The 19,769-nt window shown below is 50.3% G+C and overlaps 1 protein-coding gene and 4 non-coding genes across 5 annotated transcripts; 3 read left to right on the top strand and 2 right to left on the bottom strand.

Moving 5' to 3' along the window:
- The first annotated feature begins 4,506 nt into the window (after positions 1-4,506).
- Positions 4,507-11,700, top strand: MRPL58 (mitochondrial ribosomal protein L58). The gene is made up of 6 exons (NM_001244295.1): positions 4,507-4,714; positions 7,918-7,951; positions 10,128-10,187; positions 10,766-10,848; positions 10,940-11,109; positions 11,365-11,700. Exons 1-6 carry the CDS (start codon positions 4,529-4,531, stop codon positions 11,447-11,449), a joined length of 618 nt encoding a protein of 205 aa, NP_001231224.1. The 5' UTR covers positions 4,507-4,528; the 3' UTR covers positions 11,450-11,700.
- A 5,935-nt stretch (positions 11,701-17,635) lies between these two features.
- Positions 17,636-17,708, top strand: TRNAR-CCU (transfer RNA arginine (anticodon CCU)). Its single transcript has one exon. It is a non-coding gene; the product is annotated as a tRNA-Arg (tRNA).
- Positions 17,709-18,107: 399 nt separating this feature from the next.
- Positions 18,108-18,180, bottom strand: TRNAR-CCU (transfer RNA arginine (anticodon CCU)). Its single transcript has one exon. It is a non-coding gene; the product is annotated as a tRNA-Arg (tRNA).
- A 335-nt stretch (positions 18,181-18,515) lies between these two features.
- On the bottom strand, positions 18,516-18,588 carry TRNAR-UCG (transfer RNA arginine (anticodon UCG)). The gene has a single exon. It is a non-coding gene; the product is annotated as a tRNA-Arg (tRNA).
- A 438-nt stretch (positions 18,589-19,026) lies between these two features.
- Positions 19,027-19,099, top strand: TRNAR-CCU (transfer RNA arginine (anticodon CCU)). The gene has a single exon. It is a non-coding gene; the product is annotated as a tRNA-Arg (tRNA).
- The last annotated feature ends 670 nt before the right edge of the window (positions 19,100-19,769 follow it).

Raw genomic sequence — 19,769 nt, 5'->3', positions numbered from 1 at the left:
CCTGGCCGCACTCAGTGGGTTAAGGACCCAGCATTGCTGTGAGCTGTAGTGTAGGTTGCAGACATGGCTTGGATCTGGCATTGCTGTGGCTGTGGCGTAGGCCAGCGGCTATAGCTCTGATTTGACCCCTAGCCTGGGAACTTCAAAGGCCTAAAAAAAGCCCTCCCCCCAAAAAAACCATATCAGGCTATTGGAAGTTTACATATTTGTTGGGTACCAGCTATGCCAGTCATGTGGCCTTGCAAGGTGCCCTGTGGGGTGAATCCTCCTTGCTGTACTGGTTTTGCAAATCCCTCTCTCCTCCCCATACCTGCTGACAGCCCAGGTCACTTCAGAAGTCAAAGAAATGCTCCTGGATCTTTTTTTTGCAGGGGGGGTCAGTTTCTTACTGCCTCCTCTCGTCAGACAGAAAACAGCCGGTTCCCTGGATCCCAAACCCACGTGGAAAAGCTTCTCGTGGAGGAGAGGGCATTGCGGTGTGGGAAGCCCAGAGCGGGAGCTTCTTACATTATCTGAACGGCAAGGGGGGGTTAACATCCATGTGTGCAAGTGGACTTTCCCGTCCTGCTGTGACCTCCCTCCAGGTGAGGTTGGAGAGGACATGGTGGGTGTGACAGCCAGAGCAGTCACTTGAGGAGCGAAGGAAGCCATGGCCTGCATCCAGCCACCCTTCTCCCTTGCCCTTTTTTTTTTTTTTTTTGTAATGGCTGCACCTATGACATGTGGAAGTTCCCAGGCCAGGGGTTGAATTGGAGCCGCTGCTGCAGGCTCATACCACAGCCACAGCATCACTGGATCCAAGCTGCATCTACAACCTACACCAGATCCATAACCCACCTTGCGAGGCCCAGGGATCAAACCCACATCTTCTCGGATACTGTGTCAGGTCCTGTGGCATATGGAGGTTTCCAGGCTAGGGGTCTAATCGGAGCTACAGCTGCCAGCCTACACCACAGCCACAACAACACAGGATCGGAGTCACGTCTATGACCTAGACTGGAGTCACAGCATTGCTGGATGCTTAACTCACTGAGCGAGGCCAGGGATCGAACCTGCAACCTCATGGTTCCTAGTCAGATTTGTTTCCACTGCGCCACAGCAGGAACTCCCATCCCCATCCTCTGTATCACCGTGGGAACTCCTCCCTCGCCTTTTAAATCACCTTCGCCCTCTGGATATGGCTTCCCCTCTCCTTCTTCCTTCCTGTAGCCACTCTGTCCTTAGTTGCTGCTTCCCGGGGTCTCTCTTGCCTCTCTCCTCCTTCCTGAGACTGACAGCTTTCCCATCCCAAGGCCAAGCACATTGAACCTCTGTGAGGAGGGGACTCCTCCTCATCTGCTACCCCAGGAGACAGCCCTCCCAGCACACCCTGAGCTGAAAGCCTGGGAAGGTTCTCAGGAAACTAGGCAGACAGGCTGGTGGTAAAGGAAGCAGCTCCCAGGGAGAAGGGGGCAGCCTTGCCCACTTGTTTACAGCAGGAGCCAGGCTCTGTTCGGCTGCCCAGCCCCTCGGGAAAGAAGAAAAGGCCTAGACGAGCACTAGTCAGGCTGGACCTCCCATCCCAGGGCAAAGCCATCAGATCTCTGAAAGGAGAAAGAAGCTTCTTCAAGAAACCTAAGTGTGGTTGAGATGTGCCACCTGTTCCCTCAAAAAGGTGGAACCCAAGGCTGCACACTTAGCCTCCCTTAGTAACAGCTAATGTTTGATGCCTGCTGCCCCATGCCCCAGAGCGTGTTAAGTGTCTTCCGTGAGTCTAATGCCCTCAGCCACCTTATGAGGCAGCTATAAAAATCTCCGCTTTACCGATGGGGATCCTGAGGCTTAGAGATAAGGTTAGTAATTCAGTCGCATAGAAATAGTCGAATCCAGACCTGATCAATTCCACTGTGCAGCTGCAGGTGCCCTAGCTCCATGTGGTGAGGACTTTTAAGAGCCAGTCTGACCTAGGACACTCCAGAAAAGACAGGAAGATCCCGTGGACCGCCTACATGAGAGTGGTATCCCAACCCACAGCTATAGAGGAGGCTTGGTGTCTACGCTCCTCAGCTACCAGAAAGGCCTTAATGATTTCGTCTTTTTATGGCCACACCTGCGGCATATGGACCTTCTCAGGCTAGGGGTTGAATGCGAGTTGCAGCTGCTGGTCTATGCCACAGCCACAGCAATGCCAGATCCAAGCTGCATCTTCGACCTATGCTGCAGCTTGTGGCAATGCCAGATCCCTAACCCACTGAGTGAGGTCAGGGGATCGAACCCTTATCCTCTTGGACAATATGTCAGGAATTTTTGTTTTGTTTTGTTTTTTAGAGCTGCACTAGCAGCATATGGAAGTTCCTGGGCTAGGGGTCGAATTGGAGCTATAGCTGCCAGCCACAGCCACTGCTGCGAGCAGCAGCTTCCACCTATACCACAGCTCACGGCAATGAGCAAGGCCAGGGATTGAACCTGCATCCTCATGGATACTAGCTGGGTTCGTTTTCCACAGCGCCACAATGGGAACTCCCAATATGTCGGGTTCTTAACCCGCTGAGCCTCAACAGGAACTCCAGCTTAGTGATGCTTTATCTTGTCTTCCCCTCTGTCTTCTCACCCCTATGCATGTCCCCTTCCTAAAGCACCATTTCAGCCTATAGAGGCCCAGTGTGGTGAAAGAGAAGGCTTGCCTCAGCCTTGGGTTCCACCTTTTTGAGGGAACAGGTGGCACACCTCAGGCCTGTTTCTCCCAGAAGGGCCTCTGTTCTGGATGGTTCATAGCAGCAGCAGGTGAAAGGAGCTTGCCAGCTGCTCTTCTTTCCACCCCAGGGTGGCTTGTTCCATTCTCTTCTCTACCCCCCTCCTCTCCCAGAATCCAGGCCACCAGATGGCCCGAGCAGGCTGCATTTATTTGGGGCCATGGAAACCTGCAGCTTCCTTTTCCTTCCACTCTGGGTCAGGTGCAGAGCTGGAGCCCAGGCTCAGAGCAAAGATGCCATGAAATGGTGCTCATTTTATTATTTATAATCCCTGAGCTGTCGACCTGGGCCAGTCCCTGGCTTTGCTCCCCTGAGCAGCTTTTTCCAGTCACCATGGAGACGCCTCTGTTCCCTCTGAGGTCTTGAGACTAAGTCGGGCAGGGAGGGTCCCCGGAGACTCCCCTTTCAGCCTAGAGACCAAAAGGCGCATGTCAATTGCCATTCCCTTCCTAGTTTGGGTTTACAAAGCCCCAGCTCCACAAGCATTTTTTCCCTCCTCCAGAATTTGCCTGTATCAATGAGGCTAAGACGGTAAAGCCTGGACTTGATGACAATCTCCTATTTCAAACAGCCAGCATTCCCAGGGGCATGTTTTTCTAGGTAATTATGCTTTTCCTAAAAATAGAACCTGCCATTAAGAAACAGCCACCAGTGTTACTAATAATCACTAATGTTCATTGAGCTGTTTCTATTTGCCAAACCGCCTCTCAGCAAAGCAACTTAGCTAACGCTTAACTGTTTCCAAACATTGCTCTATTTTGAACCTTTCTCAGAGTTAGAACCTCTCAGTTTTGAAGTTCATTTCTTCCTCTCTTTTCTTTTCTTTTTTTTTTTTTCCACACCCGCGGCATGGGGAATTTCCAGCCAAGAATCAAACGCATGCTACAGCAGTGACCCCAGCCACTGCAGTGACAACACAGGATCCTTAACCCGCTGAGCCGCAAGAGAACTCCTGGTTTTCCTAACAGCCCTGTAAAAAGAATCTCTACCTACTTCCCCATTCTCCCCTTTTCTCCTGGCTAGGAGAAACTGCATCATGCTCCACAAAGCGGGGGTGGGGCTTCACTTTTTTAAATACGTCTTTTTCAACCCGCCCACCTCTCTCCTTCCATCGGGTATTTGCCTTCACACAGGTGTTCAGCAGGGATTTGCTTATAGGTTGCCTTGTGAATGAGCCTGAAGTCATAAACTCAGCTCTAGCGGAACTCAACTTTCAAAAACGCATTTCCTCTTATCAATATTTATTGAGCACCTATGATATGCCAGGTTCTGGATACTGGGGATCCAGCGGTGAGCCAGTGCCCTCCTGGTGGTTATTCTTGCTGGGAAACAGGCAATAGAAAAGTTTGAGCGATGTGAAAGGAAAACAAAAAACAAAAAACGTGGAAAAGAGTAAAGGCGATGGAGATGAACTAGGGCAGGCCCCGCCGATGCTGCGAGATTTGAGGGGAAGAGCGGTCCAGGAGGGCACAGACTGAAAAGGAGAGAAGCGGTGTTTCTGGGGGACACGACATCCGGGGGCTCTTTGCACCAGGAGGCGCCCTTGAGAGCTCGCTGTCTGGCCAACGTTTTTCCCACCGCGGCAGGTGCCCTCAGATCACCAACCAGGCCTCCCGGAGGCGGCCGATGGGAAGCCTCTAATATGCTCCGCGTGAGACCAACGCCGGGATGGATCTGAGCTCGCCTTCTTCCGACCGCAGAAGATCAAGGCCACGCGGAACCAAAGTCCCGAGGAAAGCGCGAGCCCGCGGACCGCGGAAGGAAGCGCCCACCGGAAGCGGCCCAGAGATCCCAACATGGCGGCCGCCCGGTGCCTGCGCTGGGGCCTGAACCGAGCCGGAGCCTGGCTGCTGCCGTCGCCCACGCGCTATCCCCGCCGCGCTCTGCACAAACAGGTAGAGGGCACCGAATTCCAGAGCATCTACAGCCTGGACAAGCTCTACCCCGAGTCGCGGGGCTCGGACACCGCCTGGAGGCTCCCGGTGAGCCGGGAGGGCAGGGCGGAAGGGGTGTTTCCTCGACTCCGCTGGTGAAGGCAGGAAGCCGGGGCCGGATTGGCCCGGCGTGCAGCTAATCCTAGGGGCTGATGCACGCAAATGTGGCGGTCGCGGCGGGAGGAGGCTGGTTGCCCTAGCAACCGGGAACTGGGCTGGCTTGGGCGGGTGGCGGCGTCGCGCGTTGCTCGAGGTGTGCCGGCCCGGGGAGAGTGCACGGGGTGTGCTTCTTATGAGACTTTAGCTTTTCTGGTTTCATTCCCCGTCCCTCAGGCGCAAATTCTTGTCTCAAGGCAAAATTGACCTCCACAGTGGACAATTAAGGCAGGAAGCTGCCAAGTTGCTCTCTTTTGGAACCTTCTGGCAAATTATACTGTCCTTAGCCTCTAGGAACCCCAGCACGCCTGAGAAAACAGAGCTTCAAGTTGGTTTCCTCAGGATGCCTTTATTGACAGCCTGCTGTATGCAGGTGCTGCAGCAGGGCCCAGAGCAGGAGAGATGGGACCCACTCATTCTACCGAGTTTTCACCCACAGGACTGAAAGAGAGCAGTTCATTCATTCCTTTGTTCATTCACTCATTCAACAAACGTCTGTTGAAAGCATGTTGTGTACTCCGTGCTAGGCATGGGGTAGAACAAAACACAAAAATTCTAATGCAGGAGTTGTCTTGTTGATGCAGCAGGTTAAGGATTCCACGTTGTCACTGCAGTGGCTTGGTCACTGCTGTGGTGCAGGTTCAGTTCGTGGTCCAGGAACCTCCACAAGCTATGGTCTTGGCCCCCAAAAAAGAAAAAAAAAATACTAGTGCAGTGCTAGTTGACTTATCTGCTTAATGGAGGGAGACAGGCCACAAATAGAGTCAGTAATACGAAGTATGTGAGATGGTGATAAGTACTTTAGAGAACATAAAGCCTGGAAGGAAGAAGGAGGTAGGGGTATGCAGTGTTGCAGTTTTAAGTAGGATGGTCTGTGAAGGTGACATTTGCGTAAGAACCTGGAAGAAGCAAGGCTGCAAGCTATGAGAAGAGTGAGAAGAGGAGCATTCTGTGGAGGGAACAGCAGGTGCCACCACCCCTTTGCAGTAGCATGTTCCACTGGTTCAAGGAACAGCAGTCAGGCCAATGCAGCTGAGCAGGGCAGTCGGAGGAGATGAAGCGAAAGAGAAGAGGGCGGGGAGGAGGCCTGTTTATAGGGCTTACAGGCCTTTTTCGCTTTCCTCGGAATGTGATGGGGACCTCTTGGAGGGTTTGAGACCAAAGAGTGAGTGATCCAACTTAGTTGACAAAGATCACTCTTCTAGAGAATGGACTGCGAATGGCAGGAAGAGGATGACCGGTGAGGAGACTGCACCAATACAGGCAAGAGTTGATGAACAGGGTGGAAGCAATAGGAGCCGTGGGAAATGGTCAGGCTCTAGATAAATTCAGAAGGGAAAGGCTGCAGGGTTTGCTACTGGATTCTCTGTGAGACGTGAGACTAAGAGAGGAATTGAGGGCTGAAGCCTTGAGCAATGGAAGGGTTGAGTTGCCATGAAGTGAGATGAGAAAGTGGCAATAACTTTCACTCATTTGTCTGTTCATTCATTCAGCAAAAGGGTTCTCGTGCACCTACTGTGTCAGACACTCTTAAGCGCTGCACGTACAACCTTGATGAAACAGAGTTCCCTCTTCATGGAGCTTATGTTCTAGCAGAAGGAGCAGATATAAACAGATGGGGAAAACTATTAGGTAGTAGAAGCAGTGACTAGACCCAGGGGCTGTGATGTGCAGGCCAGGAGCTGCTTCAGACCAGGAGGAAGGACCGTCCTCTGTGAGGAGGCTTAAGGTGTAAGGCCTCCGTCAGGCACATGAGAGGAGACACTGAAGAAAGAGGTTTGAGTTTGAGCCAGAGAGTTGGGAGTCATTCACAAAGATGGTTCTTTCTGTCTGTCTTTCTTTTGAGCAGCACTCACAGCATATGGAGGTTCCCAGGCTGGGAGTCTAATCAGAGCCGGCCTACACCACAGCCACAGCCACAGCCACACAGGATCCAGGCTGCCTCTGCGACCTACACCACAGCTCATGGCAATGTCAGATCTTTAACCCACTTCGTGAGGCCAGGTATCAAATCTGCATCCTCATGGATATTAGATTAATTTATGCTGAGCCACAATGGGAACTCCAAGATAATGCTTTCAGTGTTCTAGGGAAAGAGAGTGATGGAGCAGAGGAAGGATTTGGGGACATTGCAGTGTCCAAAGGCTGCGAAGAGGAGTTCCCTGGTAGCTCAGCAGGTTAAGGATCTGGCAGTGTCACTGCTGCAGCAGGTTCAATCCCTGGCCCAGGAACTTCCACATGCTGTGCCGGGACAAAAACAAATAAATAAATAAAGGCTGCCAAGAACAAGCAAAGGAGAGTGCAAAAGTCGTGGGGAGGAAAGAGGACACCAGAGAGGCCAGCTCAGAAGGCAGAGGAGGAGCGTGCTTCAAAGAGGGCGTGGTCTGTGCTCTCCGGGGCCATAGAGAGGTGGAGTAGGATGAAGATTTCTCTCCCAGATAATTCCCAAGATGACAAGGGGTAAAGGCAGCCTGAGTGGGGACAGATGAAGATACTTTGAGTTGGGGGTGCAGAAGAGTCTCGGAGCGGGTAGTGTTTGCAGGGGACCCGTGGACGTGAGGGTCTAAGGCTGACGGGCATTGCCACCGAGGAACCACTGGGGAGAGACGTGGAGGTGAGAGGTTCTGGAATGAGTGGTTCAGCTTGACACAAACCCTCAAAACAGGGCTGATCTGTTCAAGGCAGACAGGCTCACCTGCCAGCCTCCTGGGGTCTGGGGGGAAGCAAGGTGGCCGTTGGGTTGCTGTTCTGGGTTGGCAGAGGGGGTTCCTCTTGGAGCCCCCTGATGCACACATATGTGGCCCCTTCCCCCCCTCCTGGGCTGCTGCTGGTGCCGGACACTAGCTAAGGGGTGTGGGGATGGCGGGGGAGGCTGGAGAAGTCAGTTCCATTTTCCTGGAAGAGTGTTTCTGATTTGGCACTTCTGGAGTCTGGGGAAGCCTTTTCTGGCATCCTGAAATGATTTTGCTGGGGACCTGAAAATGGCTGTATTACATTTATGGTATAGCTTTACATTGCTTCTTTTGTTGCCCTGGTTCTGTTAGGAGTCGCCCAGCAGGTAATATTTATTTGACACCGTGTCTGTTACATTACAGGATGATGCCAAGCAAGCCAACGACATTCCTGTAGGTGAGTAGTTTTGTTTTATAAAAAATGCCTCCACCCTGCACACCTTCCTTCCAGATCTCTCCAGCCCAGTGAAAGGAAAGCAAGTATCTTTGGGGGTGCAAAAGTGGTCTTGTGATGTGGAACAATCTTTACAATAGACGAATTGATCGTTATTTGAAAAAAGTAAGGTATACAAGCATCTGTGTAGAGAGCTCCCATTTGTGTTGGACATGTGTATCTGAAACCCTAATTTCTGGGTGTGCACACAGATCGTACAGGACACTGGATACAGGGACTGCCGTGGGGAGTGGAGGGAGGAGGACAAAGTGGGACACTTGGAGGCGGGGGAACAGGAGTGGGGATTTCGCCTATAAACCATTTGCATAGCTTTATAATTTTGTGCCCATCAAGCCTAAGGCATGGCCTATAAAGAAACAAGCAGGAGTTCCCATCGTAGCGCAGTGGAAACGAATCCCACAAGGAACCATGAGGTGGGTTCGATCCCTGGCCTCACTCAGTGGGTTAAGGATCTAGCATTGCCATGAGCTGTGGTTTACGTTGTAGATACAGCTCAGATCTGATGTTGCTGTGGCTGTGGTGTAGGCCGGCAGCTGTAGCTCTGATTGGACCCCTAGCTGGGAACCTCCTATGCCGCAGGTGTGGCCCTAAAAAAAAAAAAGAAAGAAAGAAAAAACAAGCAGCCCTTTTTTTTTCTTTCTTTTTTTTTTTTTTTGGTCTTTTTAGGGCCACACCCATAGCATTTGGAAGTTCCCAGGCTAGGAGTTGAATCGGAACCATAGCAGCCAGCCTCCGCCACAGCTACAGCAATGCCAGATCTGGGTCACATCCATGACCTATGCCACAGCTTGCAGCAACACTAGATCCTTAACCTATGAGGCCACGGATCGAACCCATATCCTCATAGATACTAATTAGATTCTTAACCTGCTGAGCCACAGTGGGAACTCCAGGCCCTCTCTAGGTGCAGAGTGTTTCTGGCACCACAGGCAGTGAAAGAAGAGTAGCCAGATTTGCTGGGCAACTCTGAAACAAAGAGGCCAGGTGACCACAGTATGAAAGAGGGGACACACTGACTGAGGAGCCCACTCCTGCAGCTGTGCCCTGAGGCAGGAGGAAACAGAGAACCAGAGACAAGAGAGACTGTCTTTCCTGACACCTTCCAGGGAGACGGGGACAGGGACGCAGTGGGATTGGCAGTGTCGCAGCTCCTCCCCTCCCTCTGCTTTTGTCCTCTGAGAGGGTCCCTGTGCAGATGCAGATGGGGCTGCTACCCCCAAGAAGGAACCACGCCCCCTGCAGTACCACACACATTCATTCCCTGTTCAGAAATGAGTTCATTTGATTTTTTTCTAAGACAGGAAAACCTCTCAGAAGTGACCCAAAAATGGTCACCGCTGCCCGCTGAGGCCTCCTCTCCACCACCGTGGGGCTAGCATTCCTTGTCACCCTTGCAGCTCACCATCCAGTCTTCTGAAATTTTCCCGCTGCCAGGCTGTCCCTGTTGTCCCCAGATGCTATGGGGCTGCTTTTCATGAGTTATAAAAGCAGAAGGAAGAGCCCTCATTTCACAGATTCAAAACAGACCACGACCAAGCCCCTGAGAAGCAGTGGGACTTTGCCAAGGTCACCTGCTCCGTCAGTGCTGAGCCAGTGTTAGAAGACAGGGCCCCCAGCTCCAAATGGAGCGCTCCTCCATCCAGCAGATGGGCTCATCCGCGGGCTGTGAGCTGGGCCCTGGGAGCCACGCTGAACACAGTGAACGCACACGCGCCTGCTTCTTGGCTTTCCATGTCTCCAGCAGTCAGCCAAGTTTGTCCCTTAGTTTGAGCCTTTGAAAGAGTCCTTCCTTTAAAACAAACAGCTAAAGGCCAGGGCAGTCAGATCCAGTGCAGTGCACTAGACCAGAAGCAGACACCCCGGGTCATAATCTCATATCCTCTGCTGTCTTTGTGGCCTTGGGAAAGTCGCATACTCTTGATTTTAGGTTCTTTTGTTGTTGTTGCTGTTTTTAATTTTACTTTTGATATCTGTAAATAATCTCTGACTGTAGTGATCGGAATGTTACATGTACATATCTATCATTAAAAGAGAGGAATGGCCTGCTTGCAGTGATGGTAAATTAGCAGTTTGTGCATTGAAGGATAATCCTTTTGTGGGTGTGTGTCCTGTTTTTCAGATCGCTTGACAATATCTTATTGTCGGAGTAGTGGTCCTGGGGGCCAGAACGTTAACAAAGGTACACGGTGCCTGGTTTTGTTTCACTTGAAAACTTAGCTGAGAGATGGTCTTGAGGATTTCTAGCTTTACATTCATGGGGAAGAAAAGGGTTTTTTTTCTTTTCTTTTTTTTTTTTAGCAGACTCTTAAATACCACGAGTTTATATAATAATCCTCTTTATTCTTTTGAATGTGGTCTGATTCTCAGACTCTCGGCTGTGGGTTGCCAGGACTAGGATCGGCTTGTGAGCCTAAACAAAGGGAAGTCACAGTGTGAACGGGCAGCCAGCTCCGAGGGCAGGTTTCTTTCATTCTTATGGAATTCGCCCCCCTCCCCCACATTCTTTTCAGAACCCAATAAATTGTAAGAAAAGCCCTGGACATTTCGTCCCTGGAAATTTATTTTTGTCCAGAAATGCCACACTCTCTTCGCAGGCTCATTCCACGGCCAGCTTTGTATCCCCAAGGTCACACGGGTTAGAAACATTATACGGATGGGTGGGTGTCTGACCTCCTGTGGTTCAGGATGCCACCAGCCACCGCATGCTGAGCCTGCCTGAGAGTCTCAGGGGTCCCTGCTCCCTGCCCTTATTTACAGTGAATTCCAAGGCCGAGGTCAGGTTCCACCTGGCAAGTGCCGACTGGATCGCGGAGCCTGTGCGGCTGAAGTTGGCCGTCAAGGTAAGCACCGGCCCTTTCTTTCTCCGTAACCCCTCAGTCACTTTGAAACCTTGCCTCCGTGGAGCTCTGGTTTTGCCTTTGTTCTCTGCAGCACAAAAATAGGATCAACAGGTCGGGAGAGTTGATACTCACCTCTGAGTGTAGCCGCTATCAGTTCCGAAACCTGGCAGATTGCCTACAGAAACTTCGAGACATGATTGCTGAGGCCAGCCAGCCAGCCAAGGAGCCGTCCAGAGAAGATGCTGAACTTCGCAGAAGCAGGTACCAGAATATGCCCCAGGCTTCTGGAAATTGATTCGTGTGGACGAGGGGCCACACCAAGAAGAGAGGCGGAGTGAGGCCAGCGACTTCCCAGCGGACGGGTGGCCAGGCTCCGGGGAGGAGAGGGACCCTGACCCCGAGCGGAGGCTCCTGGGCCAGCGCTGGCTGCTCTGGCTGCTCTGCTTCCTGCTGAGCTGCCAGCTCCCATCACCACATTGAGCATCTGGGCATGACTGTGTTTTTCTTTGTCTCCAGGATAGAAAACATGAATCGGGAAAGGCTGAGAAAAAAGAGAATCAGTTCTGCCATTAAGACAAGCAGGAGGGTGGATGTGGACTGAGTCATCCTCCCGACGGGCAAAGACCCTCTTCAGGGCATCTGGGCAGCTGCCGCCCACGGAGCTTCAGCACCATCAGGAGACGTGTTTGTTTGTTGTCAGTGCTTGTCTGTAACGGGGGAGTTGACGCAAGAATGTTCATCCGGAATGAGAACCGTGGGCCCTGTTTGCAGAGGTCTTGACAGGCAGTCACCATGTTGTCGAAGCTTAATGATCCACTTAATGTACTAGTCGCAATAAAATTCTCAACTCAGCGGGCTTTCCCTTCTCACTCGGGCTTCGGAACAGAGTTTGTTCCTTTGCTCTCAGTGGAATCGGCCTAACAGTTATTGACCGGCACTGACTGTACAGCCGAGGAGAACACAAAGGGGTGAGCTGCGGGATCTGCCCTCAAGGCACACAGGGCAGAAGGCCTGAGACAGGTATAGACTATTAGCCAGGAGAGAGAGGAGCTTGTGCATTTGAAGGGAGCAGCGTGAAGGAAGGAGGCCAAAGAGAAGGCTGAGGTGGAGGAGCTGGGGAGGAACCCATCTGAATGGGGGGTGTGCGGTGGGGCCTCGCGAGAGGTGGGTCTGGAGAGGGAGATAGAATTTCAAGGGGGAGAGTCTTGAGTTCAAGTTAAGGAGTATAGATTTTAAGAGAGTGGGTACTGGGAGGGTCTTGAGCAGGAAGGAGTGTCACTGTGAGATGCCCTCACAGGCCGTGGGGTCCGGGAGAAAGGAGGAGAGTGAGTTGGAACTGGAAGAAGGTTTTGTAATCCTGTCGTGTGGGAAAGTACCCAAGTCGGCAGAAGGGAGCAGATTACTCTGGCATATATGAACTTCTCAGAATGTTCTCTATTATTTTGATCTAGTTTACTCCTTTGACAAATATCTTTTTTTTTTTAAGGGCCATACCCACGACATAGGGAGTTTCCCAGGCTGGGAGTCAAATAGGAGCTGCAGCCACCAGCCTATGCCACAGCCACAGTGATGCCAGATCTGAGCCACATCTGCAACCTACACCACAGCTCATGGCAACACTGGATCCTTAACCCACTGAGCAAGGCTAGGGATTGAACCTGCATCCTCATGGATACTAGTCAGATTCATTTTTGCTGAGCCATGACGGAAACGCCCCTCCTCTGACAAATATTGCATTGTGATGATTTAAATGCAGAATTACGAACAGTGGTAGTGTGTACACTTTATGTGAACAGGGGGAAAAGTCATTGATCAGTGACTCTTATGCAATATAAAAGACATAGAAGACCCCTGGCTTCAAGAGACTCGGAGCCCAGCAGGGAGCTGAGGCTCATATACAAGGAAGGGCAGCGTTGCTCGGTTCATTAATTCAACAAATATTGATTGAGTACCAGGCACTGGGTGAGGGCCTGGGGAATCAGCAGGGAACAAAACAAAAGTCCTTTCTTCTAGAGAACTTACATTCCATCAGGGGATGGTAAACGCTGAGGGGAAAAATGGATTCTTACTAGGGTAACGCGACCTAAAACATGGTAAATAACAGAAGAAAGGTCTAAATAGATTTTGGGAAGCAGAGAAGGAGCTCTTTCCAGCTGGAGGGTCAGAGAAGATGTACTTGAGGCGCTTGAGACAGGCCTGAAGAAGGGGCGGGATTGGCCGTGTGAGCCAGGTAAGAGCTTGCCACCTGGCGGCTCCAGTGAGGCTCAGGGCCCCGCCTGTGGCGGGGACAGTACACTGTGGTTTGAGAAAATGGGCTCTGAGGCCAGCTCCCCGGGGTCAGCTCTTGACCTCCACCACCCCCATTCGCGGGGCCTTGGGTAAACTACTCAGAGGCTCTGAACCTTAGCTTTACCACCCATAAACCAGGGCTGATGTCTCATAGGGTACTTGTGATGAACAGCGAGCCGTTGATGGCACCGAGCCTGTGCTCAGGGAATGTTAGCCGTGATTAATAGCTGCGTTTGGCTGGACCCCAGGGGATGAGGAGTCGTGGAATCCACATCTGCCACACTGAGTGGGAGCCAAGTCTAGAAAGGTCTTAAATATCACAGCTAAGACATTTAAACTCTACCCCTCTAGAGGCTGTCAGGGGAAGATGAATCTGACCGTGGCTGGATGAGGACAGACTGGAGAGAAGTGGGCACAGGTTGGTGGATGGACTCATGGGAGCAGTTAGGGACCCATCGTGGAACTAGGGCAGTGGCGGCAGGGATGGAGAGAATATAGCAGATGCAAAAGGGTTCTGGGGGAGTTCCCGTCGTGGCGCAGTGGTTAACGAGTCCGACTAGGAACCATGAGGTTGTGGGTTCGGTCCCTGCCCTTGCTCAGAGGGTTAACGATCCGGCGTTGCCGTGAGCTGTGGTGTAGGTTGCAGACGCGGCTCGGATCCTGCGTTGCTGTGCCTCTGGCGTAGGCCGGTGGCTACAGCTCCGATTCAACCCCTAGCCTGGGAACCTCCATATGCCGCGGGAGCGGCCCAAGAAATAGCAACAACAACAACAAAGACAAAAAATAAAATAAAAGGGGGACAGAATATTGGCTCGGCTGGAGTGAGAGCTGGTGTGTGACAAGGGGTGATGCTGAGCACTGAGACAGGAAAGTCACAAAGGGAGCAGGCTTGGGAGAATGGCTGGGTGATGGGTATGGCTTTGCCTGTGTGGAGCTGACTGTGGGGACCGAGGAGGAATGCCTAGGTGATGCCTAGAAGAGGGAATGGAGCAGGAGCTGGCAGTGAGATGGAAGCTGGAGATGCAGGACAGAGGGGGACAAGTAGAGTCTTGGGAATGGAGAGGAGCAGCTGAACTTGAGGCAAGGCAGGGAGACACTCGGTAAGATGACAGTGGTGGGAAACAAGAGCGGCATCCTTGTGGGTTGACTCTAAGCCTGTGAGGCCCTTAGAAGGCACTGGTGGGTATGTGAAGGGGCCTGGAAAAATAGTGGCGATACAGAGGGAGTTCCCTGGTGGCTCAGTGGGTTAAGGACCTGGTGTCACTGCAGTGGCTGAGATCACTGCTGTGATGCAGGTTTGATCCCTGGCTAGGGAACTTTCAGGTGCCACAGGCAAGGCAGAGAGGATGAGAGAGAGAGGAAGGGAAGGAGAGGTAAAGAAAAAACAGGCTGGGGGACAAAGAGTAGAGCACAGAGGTAGGACCCACCATTAAAGAAAAAAAAAAAGAAGAAGAAGAAGGCTTGAGGGCAAAAGAATGGGTAAATCTCACGGACATAATGAGAGAGGCCAGACTACAAAAGAGTATGAGTCCATTGATATGAAGTTCAAAACAAGGCAAAACTGCTTTATGACAAAGAAAGTTGGGGGCAGTGGTGACTGATTGGGAGGAGGCATAAGGGAGCCTTTAGGGTCGCTGGATATGTTCTGTATCTCATGCAGCCATGACCTTAAGTTCTGTACATCTTTCTGCATGAATATTACACCTCAACAAACCAACCAATCAGTTAACTTTTTTTTTAATAAAAAAAAACAGATCATTTTATTATTAGGAAAGTATTGTAATCTCATACCAGAATCCCAATGTAATGTTTATACTCATTGTCCATCTCTGTGCAATTATGCTTATATTGATACAGTTTACTTAAATAAGTAAAGGCATTTTCCTATATTGTAAGTCAATCCTTTTTTTTTCATTTTTTTTATTACTCAAATGAATTTATCACATCTGTAGTTGTATAATGATCATAACAATCTGATTTCACAGCATTCCATCCCACAGCCCAAGCACATCCGGAGACCATAAGTTTTTCAATGTCTGTGAGTCAGCATCTGTTCTGCAAAGAAGTCCCGTCTGTCCTTTTTTCAGATTCCACGTCAGTGAAAGCAATGGATGTTGGTGTCTCATTGTATGGCTAACTTCACTTAGCATGATGGTTTCTAGGTCCATCCATGTTGCAAAAAATGCTGGTATTCCGTTCTTTTTGATGGCTGAGTGATATTCCATTGTGTATATGTACCACCTCTTCTGGATCCACTCCTCTGTCGATGGACATTTAGGTTGTTTCCATGTTTTGGCTATTGTAAATAGTGCTGCAATGAACATCGGAGTACGTGTATCTTTGCGAGTCGTGGTTTTCTCTGGGTAGATGCCCAGGAGTGGGATTGCTGGATCGAATGGTAGTTCGATGTTTAGTTTTCTGAGGAATCTCCATACTGCTTTCCACAGTGGTTGCACCAATTTACAATCCCACCAACAGTGTGCTAGGGTTCCTTTTTCTCCACACCCTCTCCAGCACTTATTGTTTGTAGACTTTTGGATGATGGCCATTCTGGCTGGTGTAAGGTGGTACCTCATCATGGTTTTGATTTGCATTTCTCTAATAATGAGTGACGCTGAACATCTTTTCATGTGTTTCTTGGCCATCTGTATGTCTTCTTTGGAGAACTGTCTGTTTAGATCTTCTGCCCATTTTTGGATGGGGTTGTTTGTTTTTTTGGTATGGAGCTGCAGAAGGTGTTTATAAATTTTGGAGATTAATCCCTTCTTAGTCGATTCATTTGCAAAGATTTTCTCCCATTCTGTGGGTTGTCTTTTTGTGTTGTTTAGGGTTTCCTTTGCTGTACAGAAACGTTGAAGTTTGATTAGGTCCCATTTGTTTATTTTTCTTTTTATTGTCAATACTCTGATAGGTGGATATGAGAAGATGTTGCTGTCGTTGATGTCAGAGAGTATTTGGCCTATGTTTTCCTCTAGGAGTTTGATAGTGTCTGGTCTTATATCTAGGTCTTTAATCCATTTTGAGTTTATTTTTGTGTATGGTGTTAGGGAGTGCTCTAATTTCATTCTTTTCCATGTGGCTGTCCAGTTTTCCCAGCACCACTTATTGAACAAGCTGTCTTTTCTCCATTGTATAGTCTTGCTTCCTTTGTCATAGATTAGTTGGCTGTAAGTGCATGGGTTTAATTCTGGGCTTTCTATCCTGTTCCACTGATTTATATGTCTGTCTTTGTGCCAGTACCATGCGGTTTTGATGATTGTTGCTTTGTAGTATAGTCTGAAGTCCGGGAGCCTGATTCCTCCAGCTCCATTTTTCTTTTTCAGGATGTCTTTGGCTATTCTGGGTCGTTTGTACTTCCAAACAAACTTTAAAATGTTTTGTTCAAGTTCTGTGAAAAATGTCCTTGGTAATTTGATAGGGATTGCATTGAATCTGTAGATTGTCTTGGGCAGTATAGTCATTTTGATAATATTAACTCTTCCAATCCACGAGCATGGTATATCTTTCCAACTATTTGTGTCATCTTTGATTTCTTTCATCAGTGGCTTGTAGTTTTCAGAGTACAGGTCTTTTGTTTCTTTAGTTAGGTTTACTCCTAGGATCAATCAGTTAACTTAAAGGAGAACATTCTTAAGGCAGGAGACTGGAGCCAGGTGGGTTACATTCTTCTTTCTTGCTGGTTTGACGGGGAGGAAGGAGATGGGTTTGTGCAGACTCTGCTTGTGGGAGAGGGAGAAAAAGAATGTCTCCAGGTTCCCGGGATGTGCCCTGGGAGGCAAAGTCTCAACTCAGGCGCAATGGGGAGTCAACACTGCCTTTGGCGGAAGCTTCTCCCATTACACTTTCGGATATGCATGGATTTTTGTAATGGATTTTAAACGTGTGTAACATTTTAAAATGTGCTTTTTCTCTATTTGTATTACCTTTTGTATAGCAGTTTTAAAGGAACCAACTATTAGAGTGAGGTATCTACTTGGGCGATCCATTTATTTCCCGTATATTATATATTTGCATACGTATATATTTCTACTATTGCAACTGGAAGGATTTGTTCCTACTGGTTGTACCTTGTTTCATAATGGGGGAGATTTTCACTCTTTCGATATGCATGATGGATACCAGTTTGTTCTCATTCTCTTCCTACACTACTTTTTCCTGAGATTCTTGGTTCTGTCGGTTTTGTAGAGGTGGAAAAAATGGCCATAGTGGTAGAAATTTGGGGATGCCTGCAAACGGCCTTCACCCACCATGGTCCAGGTGTCTGGGCAGCCTCAGCACCGGCCTCCCAGGCCACAGTGCAATTGGCAGGAGGTTGGTCAGTTCTCTTCTCACCGTAGATTCTTTCTCACGATTGATTGTGAGCAGTGGAGGACCTACCCTCGCGCGGCCCGGGCATCGCGCCATAGACATGCGCCCAGCTAAGTCAGACTTTGTAAGCCTGGGGGGCGGGGGTCGGACCGCCTACTAGGGGGAGAAATACCGCCACTTCGAGCCGCGGGCCCCAGTGGCCTAATGGATAAGGCACTGGCCTCCTAAGCCAGGGATTGTGGGTTCGAGTCCCACCTGGGGTAAGGTTGCCTTTTTGCCGTTTTAGGCCTGGGGAATCCTTATGCTGTGGTCCCTTCGCGTTCGACTTCGGTGCACTGGGCTCGGCCTGCAGGCGGAAGACAGGTTCTGCAAGCAGAGACCCCCCCAAGTCAGTAACCACATGCCGGCGCCTCTGGAAGCTTCTACCTTTTGGACAGCTCATAGGCGGAGGGTAAAGAGAAGGACCAAGACGGACACTGAGCCTAGAGCTGGAACTACCTGATTACAAATGAGACCCCTCTAAACTGTACGGCGGAAGGTGAGCAGAAACCAGGCGGGTGCTCGGGAGCACTGGGTCCTCAGGTCCGTAGGCTGTAACCCAGGAGGCCCACGCATTACGTGCGCAAAAAGTGATGGGGGGTGATTAGTGTCCCACTCAGCTTCACCCCAGGTGGGATTCGAACCCACAATCCCTGGCTTAGGAGGCCAGTGCCTTATCCATTAGGCCACTGGGGCGCGATAAACGGGAAAGAGCACGTGGTCCATGCTAACGCGCAGCCGCAAGCGCGCAAATCACACTCGATCCCCCCACCACGCCGGCCAGGCCACGGCCGGAGCACGAGTGCAGATCATAGAAAACCTGCAGGACAACCAGAGGGTCCACCTGCGGGGCTAAGAGAAAAGTCAGGGTTAAAGGTATAGGCGACTAGCAGCTCTAAGGAGGGGAAGGGGCTTTCCTTGAATGCGAATGTAGGGAGGCGGAAGGACGGGGTTAGTCACTAAACGGCCAACGAAACCAGGTAGCGTTGCTGCGCGCTGAACTGCCAGGAGCCGCTTGTTCAAAACTAATCCGACCACGAAGGGACTCGAACCCTCAATCTTCTGATCCGAAGTCAGACGCCTTATCCGTTAGGCCACGCGGTCACGACGCCCGCCTTATTGGAATGCGCTATTTAAGCGTAGCCCCCTTGAAAGTGGCTCTGGCGTCGGAGGAGACCGCGTTTAGCTACGGGGTGTCTCCCAGGTGTGGCCAAGGAAAAACCAGGATGCACCCATAGGTCACCAAATAAGCATACAGGTGACTCCCATGTCTCAAGGAAACCGTGTGGCCTAATGAGTACAGCGGCTGATTTCAGACTAAGAGTTTGAGACCCTTCGTGTTGGAAATGTTTTAATTATAAAGAGGGTACCCTAGATCCCCGTTATTGTCCTTGTTTTAGATACGAAAAGACCACCTGGAACTGGTGGGTAGGGCTGGTGTCCAATCGGGCTTTGTACTTGGGAACTTCCGGGTTGACGTCATTACGCAGGCCTGAGGCGTCATATTTCAAGAGGCATGTGATCGCGCGCCGTTTGCGTGAAGCCCCAGTGGCCTAATGGATAAGGCACTGGCCTCCTAAGCCAGGGATTGTGGGTTCGAGTCCCATCTGGGGTGAGGTAGTGCAAGATACTCCTTTTCGATTTTTAAAACTTCCATTTAAAAAGAGTACGAAAAATCTTGCGCCATACCATCTTTTTTTAAGAGCATATTTTGGTGTGGCAGTTAATTTGCCCGGTTTTTTTTAAATCAAGCCTTAAATTTTGAAAGGTATGGGTCCCCACGTCTTGTTGCCTCTTTGGGTTGGTAGATCACGTGGTGAAAACTACAAAACCCCGAGCAAATGAAGCGACCGTGTTCCGTATGTGTTCATTGCTATAAAGTTAAAAGCAGGCAGCACATTAACCCCTGGTCCCTCCCTGCCCCGCAAGTCCCTCTCACTGGAGACGGGCCGGCGGGTTGGGGTGCTGCTCAATTCCATTGAGAGGGCACCCACCACACTGCCCTGTGCTAGGGCGGGGAGGGGTGCAAGGAAGCTCGTGTGTGCACGCGCATGGGACAGGGCGGTAATAACTGCCAATCTCTTGTGTATACCCAAGTCCCAGCAGGAAAAAATGGCCGGCTCACATCGCGTAATCCCCGGAGTGTTGAAAAAGGTAGAGATGTCCATTTTTGACTTCCACACTCTTCTGTATATATATCATATATATATTGCCCTTTAATTAAATGTTTAATTTTTTTAAATTGTACTATTCTGGCCAGGGGTAATTTTTTCTTTTTTTAACCT

This window comes from Sus scrofa, chromosome 12 (genome assembly GCF_054392235.1).
Source record: "Sus scrofa isolate SSC_HxYL_T2T_F1_AM1 chromosome 12, Sscrofa_HxYL_maternal_Yorkshire_Landrace_v2.0, whole genome shotgun sequence".
NCBI lineage: Eukaryota > Metazoa > Chordata > Mammalia > Artiodactyla > Suidae > Sus > Sus scrofa.
The sequence above is the reverse complement of the archived record's forward strand: the minus strand, read 5'-3'. Positions and strand labels throughout refer to the sequence as shown.

Bases quoted from the DNA above. Each gene is read 5' to 3' on its own strand.
- MRPL58 (NM_001244295.1), top strand. From the start codon at position 4,529: ATGGCGGCCGCCCGGTGCCTGCGCTGGGGCCTGAACCGAGCCGGAGCC. The intron at 4,715-7,917 runs GTGAGCCGGGAG...GTTACATTACAG, and splicing joins ACACCGCCTGGAGGCTCCCG to GATGATGCCAAGCAAGCCAA. The intron at 10,849-10,939 runs GTAAGCACCGGC...TGTTCTCTGCAG, and splicing joins GGCTGAAGTTGGCCGTCAAG to CACAAAAATAGGATCAACAG.